Source organism: Salvia hispanica, chromosome 6, assembly GCF_023119035.1.
Source record: "Salvia hispanica cultivar TCC Black 2014 chromosome 6, UniMelb_Shisp_WGS_1.0, whole genome shotgun sequence".
NCBI lineage: Eukaryota > Viridiplantae > Streptophyta > Magnoliopsida > Lamiales > Lamiaceae > Salvia > Salvia hispanica.
In genome coordinates, this window is record NC_062970.1 from 6735499 (window position 1) to 6754695 (window position 19197).

General features: G+C 30.5%; 2 protein-coding genes and 1 long non-coding RNA gene across 4 annotated transcripts; 1 reads left to right on the forward strand and 2 right to left on the reverse strand.

Annotated features, from left to right (window-relative positions):
• Positions 1–809: 809 nt before the first annotated feature.
• Positions 810–1406, reverse strand: LOC125192547. The gene is made up of 3 exons (XR_007171426.1): positions 1247–1406; positions 1087–1158; positions 810–983 (listed from the first exon to the last, which is right to left on the reverse strand). It is a non-coding gene; the product is annotated as an uncharacterized LOC125192547 (long non-coding RNA).
• Positions 1407–11572: 10166 nt separating this feature from the next.
• On the forward strand, positions 11573–14747 carry LOC125191965 (vesicle-associated membrane protein 724-like). 2 transcript variants are annotated; one of them, XM_048089408.1, is made up of 6 exons: positions 11573–12036; positions 12241–12290; positions 13490–13631; positions 13716–13846; positions 14267–14329; positions 14437–14747. In XM_048089408.1, exons 1-6 carry the CDS (start codon positions 11847–11849, stop codon positions 14578–14580), a joined length of 720 nt encoding a protein of 239 aa, XP_047945365.1. In that variant the 5' UTR covers positions 11573–11846; the 3' UTR covers positions 14581–14747. The 2 variants fall into 2 exon arrangements, with proteins under 2 accessions (XP_047945365.1, XP_047945366.1); XM_048089409.1 differs by lacking the exon at positions 12241–12290 and having other exon boundaries at positions 11610–12036; positions 13726–13846.
• A 3749-nt stretch (positions 14748–18496) lies between these two features.
• Positions 18497–19197, reverse strand: LOC125193575 (flowering-promoting factor 1-like protein 3). The gene has a single exon (XM_048091400.1). It carries the CDS (start codon positions 19057–19059, stop codon positions 18751–18753), a length of 309 nt encoding a protein of 102 aa, XP_047947357.1. The 5' UTR covers positions 19060–19197; the 3' UTR covers positions 18497–18750.

Genomic DNA, 19197 nt, shown 5'->3' on the forward strand with positions numbered 1-19197 from the left:
ATTTTAGCATAGTACCGCTACGCAATTTCAACCTTATTTATTCCAACCTTCCATTCGCACTTTATGACCATATTAAATAAATGATCGAATACACTCAATTATTCAAATTTAGTTGCCCGTATTCAAATCAAATAGTGTCACCGTTGTGGCAAACGACGCCACCTACTAACTTAAAAGGCTATAATTACACAATGAAGATATCAGAGATAACTTAGAATGCTTCTCGATCATTCTTTAACCTTGATTACTTCTTGGTCATTCTTTGATAAATTTACATTGCTGACAATATAAAGCAGTTTAGTAGTAGTAACACTTTCATTTCAACTATATTAGTTGGAGTTAGAATCACCACGGCCATATGAAAAATCACTATTGAATATTGATATTGATGATGAGTATAATTTCTATTGTAAGCTTGGTTTATAAAATAAATTTCTATTTCTATTTCTGTTTCACCAAATCAAATTATGTAGCTTTGGAAATAACTTGTGCCTCTTATTCCAAGGCCACCTACGAAATCATCAAATTTGTATTAATGCAAGATTAGCGGGAGACAAGGCAGGTAAAGACACGGCCCCTCCCCCTCAACCAAAAATTGAATATTGATAGGCATGGAAATGTGTGAAGCCATGAAGGGGGTCTAGAGCTAATAAATGAAATAATTGTTTACAATTCACAACGCAAAATTATAGGGAATTCCGAATAGAGCCATTCCATTTTCATGCATTGGCATCTGTGATAATAAACATCAGAGAAAGGCCAAGAAAAACATACTAACTTGAAAGATACTCCCACCAAATGACTAGAGAAAGTGGCAAATGAAATTAAAATTTAGATAGATGGATGACATATTTAGCATAATAGCATCGCAATGGTAGTGCATAAACAGTGAAGAAACTTCAATATATTCAATTATGTGGATCTTGATCTAAAATCTTGCTATTTTCTATATCTCCAACCTGCTTCGCCTCTCCTGCATCATCCTGCAGTTATGAAAAATTGTTGAGGATTTACAAAATCTCATAATAAGCTACATTAAAAAAATCAAGACATGGCATCAATGACATGTCGGCATAACATACTGACCTCTAAATTTTTAAAGCTGGATGCAACGTCTTCCTGCTGCTGTTGGAGAGCAGTCATCAGTTCTTGAAATCCCTTTTGTGTATATAACAAACAAGCAATGTGATAAGTGTGTGTAATTTCATATGTAAGGCATATATACGTATATAGGACGACAACTAACTGTTTGAAGCTGATCAACTTCAGCATTTAGCGACTTCTTAAGCTCTGAGAGCTCCTGCAGGAAGAGAGGAAGCAGATCACTGGACCACGGGAGGATTCATGTATCAAATTCATCAACCTTTAGATGAAAAGAAAGATTTATAGTGATATCGATTGCTGTGTCCGGACAAATTTTCAGTTTCTAGGATGAGACAGCGCACAACTTATATGGTAACAGAAGCATACCAATGTAGGAGTTCCAAATTGTCCACATTCGAACACCAACACTCAAACTCTTATTTAAGTGTAAGTAGCAATAAACATCTTGTATGTGGCTGGTCCATTGTACACAATTGAAAACACACCATACAAAATGATAGTACAATTGTGCCATACAACTAACATAAATTTGACTCGAATTCCAATTAATGCCCACAACTCTCAAGTTTTAAGTCATATAAGGAGCCCAGCACTACAATTCGTAAGACTAACGTTGAAGGATAGGCTACAACTAACAAAGACATAGCAACTCATCAAGATCATTCATTATCTCCAAATGAATTGCTAATACTTACATCATGGTAAACCTTAACTTGAGTGTCCAGCTTCGTTCTCCAGTTCTGGAGGTCCTATTTTATTGCAAGAAAAGGAACAAGTTAAGAAATTACTGAACTCAAGAGCAAGAAACAGAACACTACTTGATCACCTGTAAATACAAATACAGTAACATATATCCAGACAATCACAATCACTTGTCAAGGAGTATTAATTTAGTTAAACAACTAGTATTAACCCCCGTGCTATGCACGGGACATAAGATTTTTCATATAATGAATACTAATACCAATGAAACTATAGGAAATAAGAATTCATAACAATAGAAAGATTTACAAAATCAAATACTCCCTCCATCCACAAAAAATATATCACTTTTGCCATTTTTGGATGTCCGAAAAAATAGATCACTTTCTAAAAATGGAAAGTTTATCTCTCATACTTTTCCTACTTTTTCTTCCCTCTCTCATACTTTACTCACGTTTTCTTCCCCTCTCTCTTACTTTACTTACTTTTTGTCCCTCTCTCTCTTACTTTACTAATTCTACATTAAAACCCGTGCCGAACAACAATAGATCTATCGTTTGTGGACGGAGGGAGTATATGCTTATCTTGTCCCACTCTAAATCAATAATTCACTTATTCCTAAATCAAATATTTCAAATTCAATAAACAATTTTATACAATTAACACTCGTGCTATGCACGAGACAAAAGATTTTCAAGTAATGAAGATATAATTACAGCTAAATATATTAAAATAAAGAATATAGAATAAATAATATAAAAACATATTTACAAATAAGAATATAAAGTAATTATAAAGAATATACATAACATTATAAACAACAACAAAAAGAAATTTGTATTTCTCTCAAGATACTGTAAATGAACCCTTTCATATTCAGCATATGATTTTATACAATTTTAATAGAATCTAACATGAGTGTAGTAATATTAAATAAAAATTCGTTTCCTGGAAGAAATGAGACTTCTATTCAATGACGGAGAGAGTATTTATTATTATTATTATTATTATTATTATTATTATTATTATTATCCTACATGACACCAAATTATCATCCGTTCATCTCAATATATTTATTTTTAAAAATATAAATTAATAGTATTAAACTTATATTGTCATAACATTTATATGTCACATACATTTATCATATACTCCCTCCGTCCCCTAAAAATAAATTTTTTTGAAATGACATAAACTTTAATGCAAATTTGGTAAAGAAGAGAGATAGAAAGAAAAATGTTTTAGTGGAAAATGAGTCCAACATGAGAGAGAAACTGACCTTAATTTTTGTTAATGGTCATTGCATACGACATAGCTAAAGGAAATTGTCGTCGTTGGAATCTAAATAGCAAGTTAGCAACTTTGAATCAGATGGTATTAAAGACATTTGAGGAATCAACACTTTATGGCCAATTTTATGGTCACCCAATATTTGACCCTCCAAAATATGATTACCTAACCTTGTAATTATCATTATATATACAATTCATAAAAAAAGAAATGTACTACAAATACGATTAATAATTTTATCGTACAAATAATTATATCTACAAATATCCATTACAACAATTTAATTATACCACAAGTTGATTTACAAATCAATAAAATAAAAATACACCTTTAAGGTTGAAATTATAGTAGTACTCAACTGCTTTGGCACAATTCGAAAGGAATAAAAATTGTTGATTAATTTGGTTTGTTTACATGAATCTATTTTAAATTTTATTGTAATTAAAATATTAAAGTAACCACAACAACATTTGTGAAATAATAAATTATATGAATATATCAAAAAGATTGGTAAAAGCATAATCACATATAAGTATTTATTATAATAATTTTTTAACAAATTAATTTTTCATTACAAAGGAATACAATTCAACTCTCTTCTCACGAAGGAAGCATAATTTAAATGGTTAGTGTATATTAAGAATTTAATATTTCAAAATATTTTTATTTTAAAATTATATATAAATTATTTTTATACAATTAGTGATAGTATAACTTATGTAATTAAATATAATAGGGGATATAGACGTTGCTATAATTAATTTCTAAAATTAATTGGGAATCAATTACAATCTTATGTCATGAATATTCAACTCCTCCTATAATTACAAATCGATAGCTAATAAATTTAATATCAACAAATGTAAAATTATAATATCACTATACATTAAACAGCCCAAAACAAAGCCCAGACATTATATCTCCATAAATTAATAATTGAAACCTACTTCTCAAACATACGGCATTTCTCTCTCTCTATCTCTTCCCAATCGGTGCTGCTATTACCACCGCTTCACCGCCCTGCATCTCAGCGTCTTCCGCCCTACCTCACGCCTGCTTGCTTCACCTATCCCACCCACCTCGGCCAGCCGGCGCCGCCCACCACTGACCGCTGCTTTTTCTTTTTTTCCTTCGTCTCTCTCCTTTCCTTCTTCTCGCCATTGTGTCACATCTCGGTTTCACGCCCCACCTTGTTGCCGCTGCATTGATAGGGAGACGGAGAGGAAGAAGAGGGACTTGACAACCCCCTAGCCGGCGCCGGTGCCTCTTTCTCCTTCCTCTTCTTTTTCTTATTCTCTCCCTTCTCTCTCATTGTTTCTCGTAGCCAGTCGTCGCCTTGCCGCCACTGCCCCGCCGACCTCCATTCTGAATCGCAGACACTTCTTCTGCACAGCCTCGCCAATTCATCTGCCCCGCTTCGCCGCCCTCGCTGTAGTGTGCCCCGGAGTATTTTGGTGGTTCTGCACAACCACCTAACCGGCGCCACCGGCATTTCTCTCATTCTCCTTCCTCTTCATTTTTTTCTTCTCACCTTTCTCTCTCGTCTGTCCCTCTTGATTGTATAGATTTTTGGTCCAATAATATCAGCCTCTTTTCTATTTTATGGTGGTCATTTCTTAAAATGACCAAAAAGAGTAAACAAAATAGCTTTATATATTCCCTCCAAGAAGGATAAAATTGTCTTTTCACCAAACTGTCACTTTAGATTAGGATAGATTCCAAATACCAACTCAAGTTGGGCTATTTAATTTTGAGCAGTGATAAACGTAGAGAATAACTACGTACGTAATTGGATATTTTAGGAATTTCAGTTTTAAAACCGGTTCATAAATTTTTATTATTTTTAAATTAATTAATATATTACTTATCTATCCTTTAGGAATAAATATACTTTAGAAAACGTTTTTTCTATAATCTCTCCCCTTTTTGTTCCTATTTTTGCTAAAATTCTGCAGCAATTTTCTCTCCTATCTCTCTCTCCTCTATCTTCCAAAATGTTGCTAGGATTGAATGCAATTCTTTCGTCTCTCTCCTCTCTCTCTCTACCACATTTTTAGAGTTAGCATTCTCATCCCCCACTATCTTCATATGTGCAGTTTTATGTTATTAATAAAATTATTAAATATATGTAAATTTTAGTTTCAAATACTTATAAATAATAATTGTGATATTGTATATTGTTAGTATGTTTTGTTCTTTGACATGCACTATAGAAATTAAATTAAATTTATAAATTGAGATATAAGAAATTTACAGTTTATAAATTTAATTTAATTTAACTTATAAATTAAAAATATTAACAAATTTTAAATTCTTATTATACATATTGTTTGTATATTTTCTTAACTTATAAAGTTTAATTGCGATATTCATTTTTTTATATTAATTAAATTTTATAATGTTATAGTAATATAATAATAAAAAATATATAAAATAATTGCATCCAATTTTATGTTTCATTAACTGTTATAAATGCAGTACAAAATAAAAGTTCTGATTAAATTCGTGCTTTAGTGGACACTAATTTTAATATAGTTTATTTTGAAACATTTTATTATCTGATAATGAATATATGCATAATTTATTGAATAAATATTTTTGGATTTTAATACAGTTAAATGTGTTAAAAAAAAGTAATAACATATAAGTAAATTTAATTTTAAAAATATACTCTTTCTTTTTTGAAATGCTTGTTTTATTAATTACTCCCTCCGTTTGCGAATATGAGTCCCGTTTTTTCGCTTTAGTCCATCAATGAATAGAAGTCCCGGTTAATTTGTGTATAAATGGTAAAGGCCTCATATTCCACTAACTCAATCCACTCACATTTCATTTAAAACTAGTAAATACATGAATTAAGAACGCAACTCAATCAGTATTTATATATCATACGAAGTATAAGTATGATAATATTTTAATTTGTTGATGGTATAGTGAATGAACCAAGAACTGTAATGGAGTATTTTTAAAGAGAAAAAATATTAACTATATATTTTTAGAATAATAAATATATGAATTAAGAAAATGTGATTATTTTATCGAGGTTCAATGTAATGTTCCAAAAATTAAGAATTAAAATAAACTAAAATTTTAGAAAGTAAAGAATAAAATTGAAATTGTGAAATTCTTAAAATTAAAACCGTAAACTTAATGAGTACTATTTCATAGGAGTATATCATATATTCAATTTTAATTGTTACATGTTATAATTATTTGAGCTAAGAACTCTAATATTCTATACATATCTTTAAAATATTAAATAGATAAGTTATGAACACGCGATTAATTATTTGTTCGGGGTTCAACATAATCTTCCAAAAATTATATATTAAAGAAAATGAATTTATTAACTATATATTTTAAGAATATTAATATAAATTAAGAACATGTGATTATTTTATCGAGGTTCAATGTAATGTTCTAAAAATTAAGAATTAAAATAAAGTAAAATTTTAGAAAGTAAATAGTTAAAATTGAAATTATGAAATTATTAAAATCAATACCGTAAACTTAATGAGTACTATTTCATATATCATATATTCAAATTTAATTGTTGCATGTTACAATTGTTTAAGCTAAGAACTCTAATATTCTATAACAAAAAAGTGAAAATATTAGTCACATATTATTAAAATATTAAATAGATAAGTTATAAATATGGGATTAATTTTTTTTTCAGGGTTCAACATCTTCCTAAAATTATAAATTACAGAAATTATAATTTTGAAAATTAAAGAGTTAAAATTATAAAATAATTAAAATTAAAACCGTAAATACTAAACTCAATTAGTATTATTACACCATATATCAAATTTTAATTTATTACTCCATGTTTATTGGGACGAACGAAAAAGAAAATTCGGTCTATTTCTATATGACAAAGGGAGTCTTGTACTATGAAGTAAAAAGATAAATTATTATTTGAAAATATTAGAAATATGAAATAAATAAGATAATAATATGTGATTTTTTTATCGAGGTTCGATTAAAGAAATCAAAATTTTAGAAAATAAAAAATAAAAATTCTAAAATTATGAAAATCAGTAGTACTTAATTAGTTACTAGAAGTATTTAATGTAGTATCAAATTTTAATTTGATAGATGTTATAGTGAATTGAGCTAAACACTCTATTCTTTTATAAACATTCTTGTAACTAAAAAGTTACTAAAAGAATAAATTTATTAATATTCAAAACTACAATTTAATTAAAAGTAATTATTTTTTATCATATGTTATAGATATGATTATTTACAGTCCAATAGTTATTAGTAGTTAACAAGTTTTTAATATTTCATAGTACTAATTATTTGTTATTAAATTATTTGAATTAAAATTTATAAAGACTGATTTGATAAGAGATTCATATTATTTATTAACTAATAATACATCTTTATTTAATATTTTAAATTTTGAAGATATATTTTTAAATAAAGGCAACAAAAGAGGAAGAAATTTAAAAATATATCATCCAATCATTTTAAAAGTTATATCCCACACACAGGTCATTAAATACATGAACAATATACTCACCAAAAAAAAAATACATGAACGATGTATGCATAATCTACCTCTATATCCTCAATACGTGTATTTAATAAACAAATTAATTTAATGATATAAAGTATGTACACAAAATATAAATTTAATCAAAAATAAAATATAATATACAAATTAATGTTTCTTTTAGTATTAGATATGGATATTTATTATTTAAATGATGAACTATGTATAGGAGTAGAAATAGGAGATTTAGTTAGAAATATAATGAATAATTCACCTACGAAATATCAAGATAGAATAATGAATAAACAAACAACTAAAAGTGATAATGTTTATAGTAGTAATTGTTTTGCAGATACTAATAAATATTTGAAGGAGATAAAAGGTGGGACCTTACAAGACTAATTAATGGATGGATAAATATTTGAAGGAGCAAAAAAGGTGGAACTTTAAAATGATTAACGATGGAGTAGGAGTATATAGATATGAAAATCTTAATTTGGAGATTTATATCAAGATTAATGTTTCTTTTTAGGATTTAAAATATAATAAGGGTGATTTAGTAAGTAAATAATATAATTTATAATACAACCGGTTAATATAAAACCGGTTCGGTCTGATTAAAAAGTTAAAGGGCATTACGTATGTAGAAATTCTCTACGAAAATCATTTCCCTTAATTTTTTAAATATGATCCCCGAAAAATAGTGCGTAGAAAACCTGTTTAAGATTCTGTATTCTGCTGCCAAGCTCCTGCCTCGATTCACCCAATGTCTGAAATAACCAAATTCAAATATTTTAACTCAAAAACTATCTCAAATCCATAAAAAAAACATAGAATTGGAACTGTTACACTAATATTTAGATTAACTGGCGTTACATTCTCTTATTTTGTGAAAAATTAAGGGCAAATATTACAAACTAAAAGAAACAAGTAAATGAATGAAGTAATGAAGAAGATAGTAAGGTTTATTAGTCCATACCTCGGAGGGAGGAGGTGGATGAGGAATAGATTCCGGATGTTCCATCTGAAAATCTACCGGTACAATGATGAAAATTGAATGTGATTTGGATTTGAAAATTGATTTGGAGGTGATTTTTAGGGGTTTAAAGCTGTGGTAATCGAAAAGCTACCGCGATTATTGAGCAATAGATCGTCCAGTTCAAAATTAGGGCGGGTAAATTTATTATTTATATTCCATGAAAAATATCCATGCGGATTATTCGCATTATATATAATCAAATTATAGAACAAGGTTATAGATTCTCATAAAGAATTTTTTAACCGGTTCATTCATTAACAAAATTAGAGTGTATGGACATATAATTTTAGAAGAACTTGTATTTGTGTATTAAGTGCGGAGAGAAAATATATTTTATATATTAATGTGTAAGAAATTTTAGAAAATTTTTTTTTGACATTTTTTATTAAGATAAATTAAAAAGAAAAATGATACATCCAATATAAAACAAATGGAGTACATAGTTAAAAATCCTAAAAATACTAGTAGTAAAAAGTTCTGAAAAATTACATAATAATAGTAAAAAGTTTAGAGTTTTTATTATGAGAATAAAACTTTAGAGAGAAATTTGAGTGAGAGAAAACTTTTTGTGTGAAAAAAAAATTAGGTGATTAATGGGATATTTATAGATGAATATAGAATGAACTTTTCGTCTCGTCGCAGTCGCAAGTGATCAACTTCTTTTGCCACGTAATTTAATATAATGATATTATTTGAGTTAAGTAGATAACATAAAATATTATGATAAAGAATAACAAATGATAGATAAAAGAGAATAAACCAAGAGATAGCTATGAATATTGAAGGAATAATCATCTAAGGAAATAAATCAGAATACAAGCTTTGAGGTCTCTTGATGGTCAACTTTATATATTTATGAAGGATATGAAAAGAGATCATAATTTTCAGAATTTACAAGATCTTAGTTCTCTTTTAATGAAGCTTGTCGAAATAAAGAGGGATGTGACTTACCCCTTTGTCTTTTTTGCTTATCAAGTTGATTTTGATTCTTCCGGCTGTTACTGCAAGTGTAGAGAGATATTTTCTGGAATGACGTTTGTGGATAATAAGTTGCGAAATAGAATTGATGATTGAATGATTGTTTGGAGATTTTCATTGAGAAAGAAATGTTTCTATAAGTCTCTGATGATGATATAGCCCATCGCTTTGAGGAAATGAAGACACGTAGAAAAATAAATTAGATTTTACTTATAGTTTTTGGTTTATTTTTTTTTAAAATACACGAGTTCAAAATTGAATAATATTTCAAATATTATTTTACCGCTATTTTCTATTTTTTAGGTGTTATGTAATTATTTATTATGCGACTCGTATCTCAAATGACAAATCATGGATCCACCACTGATCTTGAATGAAATGAATGTAGGGTAGGGTGGGTGGAGCCGTGGAGGCGAGGAGACAACTCTCCCTCCTTCACCCCTTCGTGTGAGTCCCGCCAAAAGAGGATGCTCGCAACAAGTCTCCCTCAAATTTGTCTTGCTGGGATGGGACGGAATGCGATATTTTCCACTTGATCAGTGAGGGCTAAACTTGTCTCGGCTTTGGATTATTTTATGTAGATTACAAAATCAAAATCTCACATCAATTCAAAATAGTCTTATTTGCAAGATCCTCCTAGATCTAGATTTAATTTTCAAAGTTTTTCCGTTGGTCCAAATCCGATTCAGAATTGGGTCATAAAAAATACTAATCCAGATCCCGTTCAGATTTGCTCGATCCTATTCTAGGAGGACTATGATTCTACGAAATGGATCTACCTACATCCACAAATCTGTATCCATCACAACATTAATTGTTATTCCTAGTAGCAAGTAATATCAAGGTACATATATAGTGGCAACACATTTATACTAGTATCAAAATATCTTGAACAAATTTAAACAAAAATTTGTGGATCTAATTAAACAAAGTACAGTATATTAGGTTTAGTCCACGCATTGCAAAGGGGCAACAATTGCACCAATCTTGAAAATAATTTTTTATATTATTTCAGTTGCATAAATTACAATTTAAGTAATCCAAATATTCGATATACAAAAAAAGGTTATAAGTATAGAATCATATTCTACCATTTACATAAAATTAAATTCTATTTTTAAGTATATGTGGAAAATAATTATACTTCCATTATTTACACTAAACTGAAATTTTAAACTATTTTTTGAGTACATGACTCACAAAATTTTACTAGTAGCTGTAGTACATACTTATACTCCGTTTAATATTATTTTATAGTAAAATATAAAACTATATTAGTTTAGGGCTGCAGTATATGATTGAAGATTTGACTATGTATATCGCTGTCCCTATCTATAAAATAACGGTCACAGAGTTAGGATTCATGGTCATGAGAAAATCTGTGTCTTTTCTTAAAAAAGAAAAGGAAAGAAAATCTATATCTCAAAATCCTAGTCAACAAAATCCTGCTGCAATTCTAATTGACGAAAATCTTAATTGGCCGAGCATTTAATTATTTCCCCACTACTCTCCATCCAATTAAAGAATAAATTTCAATAAGCTTCCTTAATTGCAAAGCAAAAGAATTCCTATTTTTCATAAATAGCATATATTCCAATCAAACTATTCTAAATTGAATTTGAAATTGACAACTAAAAACATTTTTGCATCAATAATCTATCCGAATTCGTTTGAGCTTAAATTTTGATTAAAGTTGATACGCGAGACTAAAATTTATGAATAAACAATTACTTACACGGACTCTCATTTTAATAAATAAATATATTAAATAAAATGAAAAAATGAAACTTCATAAATGCAACACGTTTTCCTCAATCTCGAAGCAATCTAAAAAAAACTTTTTCAAAACAGAAGGAAATGCTATTGAAAAATGTTTCAAGACCATTCTAGAAACCAGACTTGGCCTTTCTTATTTCATAAACTTTCAAATGTGTTAACTCGGTGATTCAAAAAAGTTAGTAAATTAGTTATTTCAAATCATACTTACCAAATTCGTGTTTCAAGTGATTATATTAAAAGAGAAAATTAAATAAATACAAGTAGTAATTAAGTTATAAAGTAGATTAAAAGAAAGCAAGAAAGGAAGTAACCAAAAACAGAAGCTGCCAATCGGAAACAGCCCACCACCAAAAAGCGGCGGTTTAACGTTAAAGAAAGAAACTTTCGACTGCCGCGGGGTTCAATTCAATTTCAAAATTCTGCTGCGGAAATCGGTGAATCGTCTCATCCATGGGCCAAGAATCGTTCATATACAGCTTCGTGGCGCGTGGCACGATGGTGCTGGTGGAGTACACCGAGTTCACAGGCAATTTTCCGGCGATCGCAGCTCAGTGCTTGCAGCGTCTCTCTTCCACCAACAACAAGTTCACCTACAACTGTGATCACCACATTTTTAACTTCTTAGTTGAAGATGGATACGGTAAATAACTTATTTTGATTTTTTGGGCTTATGCTGTAATTTGATTTTGTTGATTTGGTTTACAATTTGGGGGAATGAGAGTTGAATTTGAGCTGATTTTTCTTGGATCTGAGGTGGGAATCTTTAGTTTCCACTTCTTGTGTTTTAGCTATCATGAAATTTCGGTAGTTTGCCAATTTTGGAAATTTTTTCTACCCTTTTCAGGTTTTCGAGAATTGGGTATTGGATCTATTTTAGGTTTTGATTTTGGACAGGTGAAAGTTGTTGACAATTCATAGAACTTGCTTTCTTGATTTTTTCATTTGCTTTCTTTTTTCTTTTTAATTGCCTGAACAGCTTAAATTGTGAGTTTATAGATATAGAATTGTTTCAGTTTCGATTCATATCAAAATTTAAATTGGTGGTGAGAAAAGTTAGGGCAATACCAAAAGATCATTTGTGCTTGATCATATTGGAGTTAAATTTGTATAGATAAGGAGGAAGGGGTTGGTATGTATGCGTGGATGCAGTTGTTTGTATAAATAAAATGATCTTTTGGGAATGAATTGATTGTTGAATGAAATATGAATAGCATATATCTTGATTAGCCTCCCACTCTAATATACTTCAATATTGAAATGTGTTTCAGCCATTAATGACTGATAATAAAGCTAATACGAGTCGCTTTATAGGATTTTGGATGATCTGAACTGTTAGTAGTAGTGTCGTGATGGCTCAACCGAAACTCGTTTTGGCTGAATCTTGCAGACTTTTAACATCACGAGGTTCTGAGTTGTTGGTTCTTGTATTACTACTTGCTTTCTGCTCATTACTCAATCACATCAAAGCTCCAAAACTTTATTTGGGAATCTAGTATGAGCTGTTGAATGTTGAATGTTGAATGTGAAAAGTTCAAGTTATAAATCGTTGAGTTCATATATGATAATTTGCAGAGCACTGATGTGTCTGATCTCTGTTACCATTATGTTCTTATTTATTAAGTTTGGGCTAATGCACAATAATGTGGTGGAGTGATGTCTATGTGAGTGAAATTTGAAAGTTTTTGTAAATTTTGACGGTTCCCTAATCAATGCCTGATTTTTGGCCTGAAAACATCGGCCTGTTTTCTCCAGCATCTAAAGATGCCAGTGGAGTTTAGACTAGAGTATTGAACTTTGTGAGGAAATATCTGCTGATCGGATTTTATGATATGTAGGCCAACTAACATGATAACATGGTGCTGCGCGTTCAAAGGCTATTTACTGGTTTTCTTTCCCTCTTCTTCGAATAATATAAATGAGGAAAAATATGCACATAGTATTAAAATTCAAGAGATAGATGTTATAAGAATTTTGTACTGAGCTTTGAAAATTGAAATTTCTCTTGAAGTGTGTTTTCTGAAATTATCTTGAGTGTCTCTTGCTTGCTTTATCCTTTTAAAGAGTGCTTGATGCGATGCTTACCTCCCATGCAGCTTACTGTGTCGTTGCCAAAGAATCTGTTGGAAAACAGATCTCAATCGCACTTTTGGAACGCATTAAAGCTGATTTCAGGAAAAGATATGGTGGTGGTAAAGCCGATACAGCAGTTGCAAAAAGTCTCAACAAAGAATTTGGGTAAATTTCTCATTTCCAAATGACAAAACGTGATTTATGTTAGTATTTTGACATGAGCGTTGGATAAATATGTATAATTCGAAGAATCTTGCAGGCCTCTAATGAAAGAACACATGCAATATATCATTGATCACGCTGATGAGATTGAGAAACTATTGAAAGTTAAAGCCCAAGTTTCCGAAGTCAAAAGTATTATGCTGGAGAATATAGACAAGGTAGGCTAAATGGACTGCACTAAAAAATTATACTACTACGCTCTTATTTGCTTCTGGTTACGTTACTGCTTTTGCTAAATGCAGGCTTAATTCTTCTACCGTGCTCTTTTCAGTGTGTATATCTTGCTTTTGATCATAATTTGATAACTCTGTATGATTTTTGGTTGCTCTTATAGTTCAATTACTATGCTGAATTTCTAACATTAAATTTAATCATTAGAGTAAGAGTTCATTAACACAGAATGTATCTTTTCATCTTATATAATTCTGCATTTCAAGTGCTTTGAACTCGTTCTTCGTTTCAAGTAACAATCCACTACACGTGTCATATCTATGTGATCTCAACATGTGCAATTGAGCTGATTTTTCATACGGTATATATGTTGTTCATGTTCATACTGTCCTCTGTGCATCTTGCAGACTATAGAAAGAGGCCAAAACCTAACGGATCTCAACGACAAGGCTCAAGACTTGCGCGAGTCGGTGAGTTGAGAGCTATTATTATTCCCATAACTTTTTTCAGTCCTAGCGTATGAAAAAGGGTTTGTATGAAATGAAACAGAACTGAGCCCGATTTGTTGTCACTGCAGGCTCAAGTGTTCAAGACAGGAGGGACACAACTCCGGCGAAAGTTGTGGTACCAAAACATGAAAATAAAGTTGGTTGTGCTCGGAATTATCCTCTTCCTTGTCCTCATCATCATCCTCTCTGTCTGCGGGGGTTTTAACTGTTAGTATTCTCGGCCCTCCATCTTCACTCGTCTCTTCTCGATTATAGTGGTTAAAGAGGATTCTCCATGTACCAACAGCCAACAACTCTTCCCTTGGGTCATGTTGTTTGATTCCCATATTATTGCTTCATCTGTTTTTTCAATGTAAAATAGACAAACATTTTTTTTCCAGTTTTACAAAAGAAATGATATAGATGATTTTATTGATGAAAATTTTAGATCTCAGGGACTTATTTAATCTCTACGACTAAACTAAAGACACCCCCCCCCCCCTGGAAAAGTACCTTAAAACTGAACTGAATTTGTACATTTATTTTGTTAAGCATTCAACTTTTGTCCAAAAAATTCAAATCGAATTATATGAACTTTGAAAATCTAAACAGAATTGCCAAAAATCAGGAAAACTTGTAAAGCCCGAAAAATCAATATTGAATAAAATAAAAAGTTAAAATATTGTACTTTTTCCTTTCCGTCCCTGAAAATTTGTCATTTATTTCCATTTTTATCTGTCCCTAAAAATATGTCACATTTCACTTTTAAGTACTATTTTTGGTAATGGACTCACATTCCACTAACTCATTGTCACTCACATTTTATTATAAAATTAATATATAAAAGTATGAACCACATTCCATTAACTTTTTCAACCCACTTGTATTACATTTCTTAAAATTCATACCTGGTCAAATGATGACAAATTATTAGGGACGGATGAAGTAGGATTTTGAAACTTGGAAATGCCAAAGCAAATTGGATACTTTGATGTTGCAGTTATTTTGTTTTTATTGAAAATTTTATACCCTATAACGTACCAAAAATATCCCTATGAAAGATTTTCATACTGTTACCGTATCGAGAATTTCAGTGTACCAAACTTTCGATATGAGTAGTATCACTACGGTTACCGTATCGATATTTTGGTATATCATGCGGAACTTCGATATGCCATATAGTACGGTATACCGAACTTCGGCACGATATACCGTTATACCGTTTTGCACAACTTTATACTGAAAAATATATGAATAAATTATTAATGAATATATTTATGGTATTAATCTAAAATATTAAATTATATTATTATTTTAATCGGTATATACAGTATATATCGTTAATTCGATACGTATTGATTTCGATATATATTTCCGACTTTCGGTATACCGGTAATATCAGTATATACTGTATTTTCGATATACCACAGTATAAAAAATTCATATCGTTACCGTATCGAAAACTTATAGTATGATATCATACCCTACCAAAAATTACGGTATTACTAAAAATTCTATAATTTTTGGTACAATACGTAGGCATTTTTTTGATATTTTTGCCCACTCCTATGTAGGAAGGAGTAGGATCTAGGAACACTAGGGGGGCAGAAAAATTGTAGTCCTAATTCCAGAAAACATGGTGGGCTGGAAATCCTCTCTTCAAGCATAAGGAAATACTAGCATAGATGATAGACCATTCTTTTATATAGAATTCTTCGATACAGAATAAATAAAAGTTTTCTTTCCTGTCTATAAAAATATTGTAGTAGCTTAACTTGTATGGAAAAATAGGGCTGTCTTCCACATTAGGTTTAGGGAGAATATGTTTTTCTTTAGCCTTTCTTTAGTTTTAGAAATTTGGTTGGATATTTTAATTGTCTTTAAGGGTGGGAAAATCAACAACCCTTTCGGAAGCATCTTTGTCAAAGAGGGAGGGTTTAAAGCAGGAATCTGCCAAAACAAAACAATGTCACATGATCATTGAAATATATTGTACTAATATATGCTAATTGGTAGTATTAGTTATTTTTGGTTGTTAGGCTCTTATAACTAATGCAAGGATCGGTCTCGCAAGATTTACAAACATCTACGTGAGATGGTTAGTCACACGACTATCACACTGATTACAACAAACATAAATAAAAAATACAGATGAAAGTTGCATATCTACACATATCTACACTACACCACACAAAATCTGCAAAAACAAAAGCTTAGAGCAAAAGATGTAAGAATAGTAAGGCCCAATCTAGCACGTACACTAACCTTCACGATGCACACTTTTATCTAAAGATCTCAAGAAAAGGCTAGTGAAAAAGTCACTCAGCCAACACCAACATAAGACCTCATGAAATGAATTAGTGGAATATGGTAAAAATCTTTATTGACAGACATACAAAAATAACAAAACAAGAATCCTATTGCCAGATTAAGAAAGTAATACTTAAAGTATTATAGTACTTAATTAAAGATCAATATAAAGTGGATCTACCGTCCTGCCTTTTCAAGGGGACATAGACACCGATCAGTGTCTTTCCAGACAGTTAAGGTTTAGGTGCGCAATCATAAACCAAGTTTGGAATTTGTAATTCCTATAAGTAGAACTAGAAATAAAAGTAGAGTAAACAAGCAAACTAGGAATCATCTCCTACATTCCATCGACGGCACCTATTAATGTGCATGTGGTAGCACCCATGTGCACCGCCCATCAAGTATATGTTACATATGTATATCATTATATTTGATATTTCTGAACAATTAATTTATACATCTTCAGCATTTCAAATCTATACATGGCATAGAAATTTCTATTACTCTCATTTAAATTCAATCGTTTTTTCAACAGATTTTATGCCTCTTCATAGAGCAACGGTTAAATCATGTGCCGTCCATAATTGAGACTATTTTTTGTGGACGTAGAGAGTATTTTTTTTCTCTCTCATACTTTACTCTCTCTCCACTTAACTTTTTAAATATCAATTTCTTAAATCTCGTGTCTGAAAGATGTGATTCGCTCATGATGGGATGAAGGACCGGAGTACTTTATATTACTACTAGTATTATTTTTAAAATCCTCTTTCTCAACAAATTCGGTTTGATGGTGTTACTTCTATCAACATAAGTGTATGTATTTCTATATCTTATTATTAGTTCTCTATCATTAATACTACAAAGAAAAGATCTAGTAAATGATACTAGTAGTAACTAATGCTACAAAGAAAATAATTAGAAAATTAATCTGGATTTACTCAATATTCTATAAAATTACTTAATTAGTTGGTGGAATCGAAAGAGTTAGGATCGATCTCTCTTCCGTCTATATATATATATATTAAATCAAGCATAAAATCGACAATTCAAAGATATAAACTATTTAAAACCAATCACGATTCTTTATATCAACAATAATGCATACGTTCTCCATTCTGCCTTAATAGAGGCATTTTTCTGCACAATAATAAATGGAGTAGTTAAAGTGAAGAAAAAGTCTCAACATTATTCTCTCTCTAATTTTACTTTTTCTCCACTTTAACTATTTACTATATTATTTTTTTAAAACGAGTGCATAAAATGATGAAACGCTTCTGTTAAATACTTACGAGTACTATGGCATATATAAAAAAGACCACTCTCTTTAATTATCTTGAAAATTCCAAACTAGACAATCTTGTAAGTTCACTACGTCAAATTACTACAATCTCCATACCCCTTATTCCATTTTTCTTACATCACAACCCCAAATCAAGAAGATATAATACAATAAAGAGACAATCATCCCTAATTAAACACACACACAAAGTAAAATAAACACACACACAAAGACAAACCCTAGAAATTAAACTTGGGTGATCATCTCATATGACTATCACTAAAGATCTCTAACTTCAAACTCATTTCGATTCTTGACAACGATGTCGTACATGTGCATGGATTTCAACAATAATGCATACGTTCTCCATTCTGCCTTAATAGAGGAATTTTTCTGCACAATAATAAATGGAGTAGTTAAAGTGAAGAAAAAGTCTCAACATTATTCTCTCTCTAATTTTACTTTTTCTCCACTTTAACTATTTACTATATTATTTTTTTAAAACGAGTGCATAAAATGATGAAACGCTTCTGTTAAATACTTACGAGTACTATGGCATATATAAAAAAGACCACTCTCTTTAATTATCTTGAAAATTCCAAACTAGACAATCTTGTAAGTTCACTACGTCAAATTACTACAATCTCCATACCCCTTATTCCATTTTTCTTACATCACAACCCCAAATCAAGAAGATATAATACAATAAAGAGACAATCATCCCTAATTAAACACACACACAAAGTAAAATAAACACACACACAAAGACAAACCCTAGAAATTAAACTTGGGTGATCATCTCATATGACTATCACTAAAGATCTCTAACTTCAAACTCATTTCGATTCTTGACAACGATGTCGTACATGTGCATGGATTTGAACTTGTTGAAATCTTTGGGGAGAGAGATGAGATGGACTGTTGATCTCTTATGATATTGGAGCAGATTAGGATCATCATAGTACCTTTCCCATCCAAGCTGCAACAATTTCCTCTCCAACACAGCATATGATGCCATCACCTCATTTGAGGCCACATGTATTAGCATCTTCTTGCTGTGGCACTCTCCCGCGTTTTCCACCAATCGAACGACACCGTTCTTGAACACCCAAACGCCGGACATTATTCAAGCACTATATTGTATGATACTCAATTGAAGAAGATGGTGAATTTATTGAATGTGGGGATATATATATAGGGGTTTTAGGTTTAATTATGCATGTATTGTGGATTTTTTTTTTCTTTTGGGAAAGATGTGTGT